The 9,146-nt window shown below is 37.6% G+C and overlaps 3 protein-coding genes across 3 annotated transcripts; 2 read left to right on the top strand and 1 right to left on the bottom strand.

Moving 5' to 3' along the window:
- Nucleotides 1–43: 43 nt before the first annotated feature.
- On the top strand, nucleotides 44–2,247 carry Gasu_61040 (archaeal ATPase; the record flags this gene model as incomplete). The annotated part of the gene is made up of 3 exons (XM_005702725.1): nucleotides 44–504; nucleotides 562–1,038; nucleotides 1,474–2,247. 3 exons carry the CDS (start codon nucleotides 134–136, stop codon nucleotides 2,198–2,200), a joined length of 1,575 nt encoding a protein of 524 aa, XP_005702782.1. The 3' UTR covers nucleotides 2,201–2,247.
- Nucleotides 2,248–4,581: 2,334 nt separating this feature from the next.
- Nucleotides 4,582–6,333, bottom strand: Gasu_61030 (MFS transporter, SP family, sugar:H+ symporter). The gene is made up of 3 exons (XM_005702724.1): nucleotides 6,008–6,333; nucleotides 5,759–5,956; nucleotides 4,582–5,655 (listed from the first exon to the last, which is right to left on the bottom strand). The coding sequence occupies exons 1-3, from the start codon at nucleotides 6,313–6,315 to the stop codon at nucleotides 4,680–4,682; spliced, it is 1,482 nt and encodes a 493-aa protein (XP_005702781.1). The 5' UTR covers nucleotides 6,316–6,333; the 3' UTR covers nucleotides 4,582–4,679.
- Nucleotides 6,334–6,803: 470 nt separating this feature from the next.
- On the top strand, nucleotides 6,804–9,118 carry Gasu_61020 (beta-galactosidase). Its single transcript, XM_005702723.1, has 6 exons — nucleotides 6,804–6,997; nucleotides 7,052–7,234; nucleotides 7,286–7,498; nucleotides 7,596–7,764; nucleotides 7,813–7,855; nucleotides 7,907–9,118. Exons 1-6 carry the CDS (start codon nucleotides 6,835–6,837, stop codon nucleotides 9,092–9,094), a joined length of 1,959 nt encoding a protein of 652 aa, XP_005702780.1. The 5' UTR covers nucleotides 6,804–6,834; the 3' UTR covers nucleotides 9,095–9,118.
- Nucleotides 9,119–9,146: the final 28 nt, after the last annotated feature.

The following is a 9,146-nucleotide window of genomic DNA, read 5'->3' as shown; positions in this document are numbered from 1 at the left end:
AACTTAAAGATATCCAAAGTAACTGTATAGCCGCCCTGGAAACTCTTGAAAAACATTATCAATTTGTCCAATTTACAATTTGTGTTTAGGTCATTCGTTGTTGAAAGTTTCGAGTTGTATCAGTCTTTGAATAATGCAACCAATATACCACTTAAAAGAACCACAAATTGATAGGGAAGAGGACGTCAGGACAATTATACAGACGTTTCTTTTTCAGTTCTCGGAGAAGGCGTACGGTGGGCCTTCGTTCAATCGCCCGGCTTGCTGTTTTGCGCCGCATATTTATGGAGCCGGCAAAACATTTCTAGGCCAAAACTTTTTGGCCTATTTGAATATTTTTGCAGAGCGTGAGTGTTCCAATGCACAGACTTTTCAACAACTACACAGTTCAAACGATAACCCCCAACCGAGTGCGTTGAAGGTGCCTTGGAAACACTTTGCGGAACAAACTTTGTCAGTTATCTTAGAACTAAGAGAGAGCTTTTTTCGCGCTCCTTTTCCAAGGTTTCTATAGGCTTTGTTATATAATATAATTTTGAACGCTTATCGACAAAATGGAAGAAGAAAAGATGCCGCACACGTTGCTTCAACGATAATCAGGGAACTCAACTTGGACGATGCCATAGATTATCTTCTCGAACAATTTCAGAAACAATATTTATTTTTGATGATAGACGAACTTAGCCACCTGAGTTACCTCACTAAATACTATAGTGAACTCGGCGAGGAACAGTTCATCGAGTCTGACCCAAAATATGTACCTTTTCGGAACTTCTTCCGCATTTTACGTGATTTGTTGATTATAGGAAAGGTAATTGTCTATTTGGCAGGTCGAACTGCTGAAATCTCGCCCTTGTCTGATACTCGCTCCAGTAGAGTGAGTCTCCATATGTTGCGGCTGAATCCCTTTAATCTCCATGATATTAACGAATATATTGAGCTGGCAACTTATGATGGAAAGTCCTTGAAGGACTGGTTATTGCCCTCTGATGATTTACGACATCGATTCGTAGAATTGTTGAAAAAAGAAGACAGGGGGTATCCCGTTGATTGTAAGGAATACTTTACTTGCCCTAGTACGGAAAGTTGCAGATTTGTCGCAACCTGCTATCAACAACGACAATATGGAAGTTTTGTTAGATGGTGTCTTCCGGTCTTTACTACTACATTCGTTAACGTTTATTATTCCAGAGATACTAGATTCCGCAACCCTTCTTCGATATGAATTTGTCTTTTTGAATTATCAGCTCGGAACAATTTTTCCAATTGACTTTGTAATTACTCTATGTGGAACGAGAACTTATTTGATGGACTTGGTTGCAACTTTTGGGTTTTACTTTGAAATTTGTGAAACTGACGGGGTTGATATGGGGACCGAATTCAAGATTGGTTGTTGTGAATTTATATTGAGAGCTCATAGCAACTATAACTTTTTCCGTGAGGCTACTGAACTCTTTTCTTTATTCCGTTTAGTTATATTCCCGACACTTCAACAGCAAAGGGAGTCTTCTTTGAATTTGTATTTATGAAGATCTTTCGCTTTCGCTTATTAACTTTTCTTCATTCTAATTCCTCGCCTATCGTACATTCTGCTATTCCAGGAATTTTCGAGGGCTCTTTTATTGAACAGGACAATGTTTCTTATTCTATGGAATCAACAAAATCTAATGATATACCCATCTTGAGAGATGTCTCTGATTCATTTTCTGATCATTATGGAAAATATTTACAACGTTGTGGTATTTTTGTTCCAAAGGAGGGCAATTCGAGTGGCCCTGATGCATATGTTGTATTCCATAATGGACAAACACGTTATGTTGTTGGATTTTCATTCAAATTTTATCACAAAAGTGAATTTTCGAAGAGAGATATTGAGGAGGAAGCCAAAAAATTTTTGAAGGAAGTTGTTTCCGTTTTGAATTACGAATCTTGTTCATCTGTTCAACTTTGTTTTCAGTTTGTGGTGATAGCATATACTAATTATGATCGATCTGTTTTTTTCTCTGTTGAAGATGCAAGTTATTTGGTTACTGAACATTCTGCAGGGTCAATTTTGAATGAAAGTAGTCGATCATGCCTGCAGTTGGTAATTGTTTCCCAAAAGAACCTTGAACGATTCTTTGGAAGAGAAAATTTCGATATTTTGAGGAAAATTGACAAGGCAAGCCGAGACGAGTTCAGTAAATACTTTTCAGTATGATGTAAAACTTATTTGAATCGATGTCCAATGAATATGTTTCATCTTTGGAAGCTGAACAATCAAATGTTACTTCAAGAGTGTCTTGAAATATAAGACCGAGAACAAATGATGAGAATAGGATGCAAATGGAAGGTTTTCAAAGTGCTGTGCAAGTGGAAGAAGGAGATACACGAGGAGAACAAGGGGCTGCAGCATCGAGTTCTTTGTCTTCGTCATTTGATTGGAATACTTTTCTAAGAGAACGTTATGGCTTCACGCAAGCTTCGTTTATTGAGCGCTATGCACGTCAACTGCGAGTGTTTAGTCCAAGAAGCTTTTCACATTTGGACGACTCTACTTTATTAATCTTTGGTATAGCTCCTAGAGACGTTATTTTGATTCTTCGTGGCATCCATGAGTTTCTTGAAGAGGAGATGAAACACTTAACATGGTTTTATTGGAAAATGCTTGCAAAAGGCTGGTTGATCTAAGTTCTCAAGTCCAAACAAAGTCTTAAGAAATTTTTTTATCTTCCAAATAGCGAGAGTGGTATTGATTGAACTTTACATTTGTGATACGACGCTTGAGCTATGGCAATATATACTTTGTGTATTTATCCAGTAGTTTCAGAGAATACTGCTGAAAAGGAAACAGACTAAATAATAGAGAACTGCGTGGCTTGAAATTGGAAAAACAATAAGATCACTTTCTGCAACAGTTTATTCTTCGATGGAGAAACTATAATAACTTGTCTGAGAAGCGTTGATATCATTCAAATGAGTTTCTACGACAACTATTATGTTAAATACTAAGGATAGTGTAGTGAACTGTACACTGAATTGTGATGCCTCTTGCGATGACCTGAGAGTTGTTGCGGAAATAATATCCTTAGTAGTGAATTCCCTGTTGTGACTTCTTTTCTTATTGTATAACAGTAGAACCAGAATATTTACAAGATTTTCAACTAGTGTGGGATCATTTATGAAGAATGCCAGCAAACTTGATTCTCTTTTTTCGGACAATATTCCTGTTCAACACTTCTACATAGCAAGACCTTGGCTACGTTGCCATTGATTGGATCATAGTATGAAGAATATTGCCACATAAAAGAGAAAGTTTGTGTAGATACACTATAAGTGAAAGCAACCGTTCAGAAAAAAAATTTGTGTATTTTGACTAATTGAAAATAGACAAAATATCTATTCAATGAATGCCATTGTAGCATTGGATTTTCTGCTTGTAAACATGCCATCTTTATGGCATTTTGACTGTTATACTAAAATAATGTTTGTCTCACAATTTCAAACCTTTTGTTTCCTACTTTACATATGTGGCATTTCAAGTATCTTGACTTTCTTTACTAATGTGGGAAAGGAACTGACAACCTCAGACACAATAAAATTGGCGACCCTTTTCTACCGACACTTGAAAACGTTTTTTAATAAACAGTGAGTTTCAAAAATATATCCAAGCACTCGAAGTCCAACTTGCAAGTAAGGTTTTGGAGTCACGAGTTATACAGTTTCCAAGTTTTGATTTTTCCAAGTGCACATCCTACATTCTTTATACGATTCTTTCTGTTACTATCGCGTACAATTCTTCAAAGAGTACAAGAATCCTCTCTTTTCTTCAAGCTTGTAAAAAAACTCTCAGAGAAATTTTCAAGTGGCTTGGAGACAACAAAGACATCTACTTTGTAAAAGAAAGTGAACGAGAAACATTTGCTTGACGTTAGACAAAGATCTTCAAAGAGACTATAACGATGCAAGTCAAAGTCGAACAATTGAGACAAACTCAAGTGGTCGTTCTCAAACGACACAAAGACAAGATTGAAATTTCTCGTACAAAACTCAATAGCAGAGGCAGCTGTTCAACGATATAACAAAACCGTCTGTCCTAGTGGTTTTTGCCCATACTATGGTTACGGTCTCTGCGAGTATGCAGAGTTTTGTAGACATACTTCCTGTTCATGGCTCTGAATTCATGACTGCTTTTGGGAATGTCTAAAACACTACTAGTGTATGTTGATAATGTGGCACGACAAACTTGCAAAATGCTCATTGACTTGCGATACCTTTTTCTGTTCTAGTAATGCTTCTAGTACAATATATTCAGTCGTTGATTTATTTCCATTTCTATCTTTTGTTTACTATAAAAGTTCTTTGCTCATATTAATACTTCAAAGTGCCACTGAGAAGCAAAACACTCGTTTTTATAAACCAAATTGATTAGTCGTCATACACTCAACAGTTTCCAAGTGTCTGCCAATTTTAGTTAGGTTTGTGTGCCCATTCAGACTAGGATCATTAACAGTTCGCTATTGTGTAACTTCGAAAATTTATGTTTGAATATTTTCTTTATCAACAAAGAAGATGCACCCAGATAAGAAAGATTCATCTACTTTCCATGTTTTATTGTTTATTAACTAAATCATAAAGCAAATGCAACACAACGAGAAAGACGAGAAAGCAAGCAAAGAGAACAACATGCTTCGTTAGTCTTAAGTTTCACTGGAATCTGATCGAGTCTTCTTTCCATTATGCTTACGAAGAACATAGTAATGGAACGCTTCTTTGGCCTCATGAAGATGCTTTTTAACCAAACCGAGCAGGCCTTTTCTAAACAGGTCTCTTATATCTTCCAATTGCAAGCCTTTGGTTTCCGGAAGAAACATAAAGTGGAATATCCAGAATAATACAGAAACACCAACGTAGAAATAAAATGTACCTTGGATAGTGAAAGCAGCTACTTGCTTTGAGAATAAAAGAGTAGAGAGGGCTAGCGAGCCTAGAAGCAAAGCAGAAGCCCAAGCCATGCCATAGTTGCGTAAGTGAAGCTCATAGATTTCACCATTAGTGACCCATGCAACGGGAGATATTCCTATTTGAAAGCCAAGATAGAAAATGAGCATGCCTATAATAAATCCTGCTGCTCGTTGATTTGTATTGGTGACATAGATACTGGAGCCAGCTATGAGTTCTCCAATCATGAAAATGGGGAAGCTTATTAGTAGCATGGTTCTTCTTCCATATCGGTCGAGCCAATAGTAAGCTGGAAGGGTCCAACAAAAGCTCCAGAATCCAATTGGCATCTGAACATAGTCTGCCTCATGATTGGTTAAGCCAAGTGATTTCAACAAGATAGCCATGTAGTAGCCTACAGAGGATGCACCATTCCATTGTTGAGATACCGCTAATACTCCACCAACTATGAAAGTTGCACGTCTCTTTGAATCAGTAACTATTTCTTTGATAGCAGAAACAAAGTCTATTTGGCAAGACAATTCTTCTTCAAGTCTGATCACCATTTCACGATAGTCTCTTTCAGATAAAGGAGTTTCTCTTCTGTATTTCCTCCAGCTTTTCCTGGCCAGTTCAGGTTTTCTCTTAAGCATGAGAAATCGAGGACTTTCTGGAAGAAATAACAGACCAATGAGTTGAATAAATGGACCAACAAAGCCAGATCCCAAAATATATCTCCATGACCCAGGATGCACATTAAGAAATATGGAAGAGACTACCCAAGCGAGAAATGTTCCTAAAGCTTGTAGAGAGTTAAAAATGTTAAGATGGCCTCCACGATGCGACTTCGACTTCAGAGATATACATAGGAATAGTCATTGCTTCGGTTCCAATTCCGACACCCATAATTAGTCTGCCGGCAAGAAGCTGACCCCATGAGAAGGAGGATGCAGCAACCACAACACCAGCCATATATAAAAGAGAAGAAGTAATAAGAACTGGCTTACGTCCCACAATAAAACTCAAAGGGGTGGCACTAAAGCAACTGTCAGCTTATATTGTTCGCAATTCAGTTGATACAACTCACAGAATAGAACCGATGACACAACCCCAGCCAGCTCCTGAAGCTATCCATGACCATTCATTACTGGAGATATGCAAGGCAGGTTCAACATAAAGCGCTGCTCCTCCAGTGAGACCAAGATCCATACCCATCATTGTTGACCCCCAACATGTAACAAACAAAAAGAATCGTAACAAATTAGTGACACCTTCATCCTTTTCATTTTCCTCAATGCAGTCTTTGTCATTTATTTTGGTATTGGTTTCCGATATTACTGCGTCATCATTCAAGTTCACCTTCTCAGTACTAATGAAATCATTTCGCAAAGCCATTATATGTATTCACAACTTGAAGAATACCGTAGACTTTAGAGCCATTTTAAAAAACAGAGATGGATATTGTCGATGAGACAAGTTCGAGAAGGAAGGATAGCAAACAGAGTGGCAACTTTGTACATTGGACTCGTTTATGAATGCTTTGAAATGAGCAATGAGCGTAGAAATTTTCCAGTAGAAGATGTTGACATTTATCCGTTTCATGACTTGTCCCATAGACTATAGTTTTGAGGCTGCTTTAGAATCCTGCAGACAAGTTGAAAATGACTCCGAGTATTGAATTGTGAGTGAAACTTGATGTTATGAAATTGTGAAAATGTATTTGTTATTATGGCTACAAGGAGAGTATTGTTAGTTTCTGCTGGAATTTCATTATGTATATCGTGGGTTTCTGTTGAAATTCCTTGAAATCGTGACTGGTCCAAAGGACATCAAAAGCGATTAGCCTTCAAATGGAAATCTCGCTTTCCTTTGTGGAGGAAGATTTGTTATTTCCATTGTAGCCAGGAGACTCTTATGTCAACTGCTCAAGTTACCTTTGATAAAAGAGCCGTTGTGATTGATGGGAAAAGAACTATTCTCTACTGTGGAAGTTATCACTATCCCAAGATTCATTATGAACATTGGCCCCAGGCTCTGGAGCTAGCAAAGGACTGCGGTCTAAATTGTTTAGAAGTTTGTAAGCTTGTCCAAATGTGAAAGTTTGAGTTGATTCTAACCAAGATTGATTTAGATATTTTTTGGAACGTCCATGAAAAGAAAAAGGGAGTGTATCACTTTGAAAGGGAAGGAAACATTTTTCGATTTCTCCAGTTGGCTCAGGAAAGAGGACTCAAAGTTATCTTACGTATGGGCCCATATATTTGTGCGGAAACTAGTTATGGAGGATTCCCGTACTGGCTTAGAGAGATTCCAGGTAAAATAAGAATGGTTGAAGAATAAAATTATCCAAAATAATCGAAAATAGGTATTGAATTCCGAACCTATAACGAACCCTTCATGAAAGAGATGAAACGCTGGCTGACTGATATCAATCGAATGCTTAAAGAAAATAAACTCTATCATCAAAAGGGAGGACCCATTATATTGGTTCAAATTGAAAACGAATATGATATCGTTAGCTCGATATATGGTGCAGCAGGTCAAAAGTATTTACACTGGTGCTATGAGCTATATAAGGGTAAGTATCTTGACTTACTATTGTTGCAGAACTTAAGGCTCTTCTCTGTAATAGAGTGAGACGCCTGGAGTACCTCTGATTATGTGCAAAAGCTCAGAAGGTGCTTCAGAATGGCTGACAAGTAAAGACAGTGAATACTTTCGTGTTGCGAGCATTGATAAATCTATTGAAACAATCAATGACTTTTACGGACATAGAAGAATTGATTCGTTGAAAGCTCTCAAGCCTCATCAACCTCTTCTATGGACAGAATTTTGGATTGGCTGGTAAGGCTATGACCAATGATGTGAAATTTTACATTCACTGATGAATAGGTATAATATTTGGCGAGGTGCACAACGACAAAGGCCAGTAGATGTAAGTTTCTCAATCTATAACTTTTGATAAACAGTCATTATTCTTTTTTAGGATGTTATTTATGCAGCTGCTAGATTTATAGCTCAAGGAGGATCTGGCATGAACTATTATATGTTTCACGGAGGTACCCATTTTGGGAATTTGGCAATGTACGGACAAACCACAGGATATGATTTCGATGCTCCGGTGGATTCTTACGGTCGACCTACTGAGAAGTTCGAACGATTGAAGCAACTAAACCACTGTCTTTCCAATTTGGAATATATTCTTCTATCGCAAGATGAACCAGAGGTCCAAAAATTGACTCCAAATGTGAATGTGTATCGTTGGAAAGATATAGAGTCGGGAGATGAATGTAGTTTCGTATGCAATGATCAACGTTCGCAGTCATATGTGATAGTCGCAGAGAGGGCAGTTTGTCTCAAGCCGTTATCGGTGAAAATTTATCTTAATCATGAAGAAGTATTTGATTCTTCTCAAAATAGTTACAACGTTTCTCAGAAAAGTTACCATCGACTAGACTATGTATGCAACGAATGGAAGACTATGCAAATTCCAATTCCCAGCAAGGAAAAGAAAGACAAAGAACACTTCGAATTTTCATTTCCGCATATTCCTGATATGTTACATATAACTCAGGATGAAACTGATTATATGTGGTATACAGGCGTTGGTACCATTTATTGCCCGTTTAAAGGAGAAAATACGCCCCATTGTCTGAAAATCCATATGGAATTGGAAGCTGCTGACTATGTTCACGTCTTTTTAAACCGTAAATATGTAGGATCTTGTAGGAGTCCATGCTATGATGAGAGATTTACAGGAAGAAGGTCTGGATTTTCCAAATCCTTCGATTTAGAAGATTTCGCCCCCATGCAAATTGCAGCGGACAAGGATGGAACTTACAAATTCGAGCTTGCTATTTTGGTTTGCTCTCTTGGTCTTATTAAGGGAGAGTTTCAGCTATGGGAAAATGGCAGAATGGAACAGGAAAGAAAAGGAATTTTTTCTCATCCCATAATGTGTTTCCAGTTGTTAAGTCCCAGTGGCAAACTCGAAACTGTTCATGCTGCATTCGACTCCAAGTGGAGTAGTATACCTTTGTACATCAGCAAAGAGAATAGTCCAAGTATTTCATTTCCAATTACAAGTCAGCCACGGGTGGGACCCCAACTTTGGCAAGCGAAGGTTCATCTCAAAGCAAACGAACTTCAACAGGTAAATATTATTTTGTGTTGACATTGCTACAGAAACTCAAAAATTTTCTTATAGATGAAATATGGATTATTGT

This window comes from Galdieria sulphuraria (genome assembly GCF_000341285.1).
Source record: "Galdieria sulphuraria unplaced genomic scaffold scaf_74, whole genome shotgun sequence".
Classification (NCBI taxonomy): Eukaryota; Rhodophyta; class Bangiophyceae; order Galdieriales; family Galdieriaceae; genus Galdieria; species Galdieria sulphuraria.
This window is presented reverse-complemented; position numbering and strand designations above follow the sequence as displayed.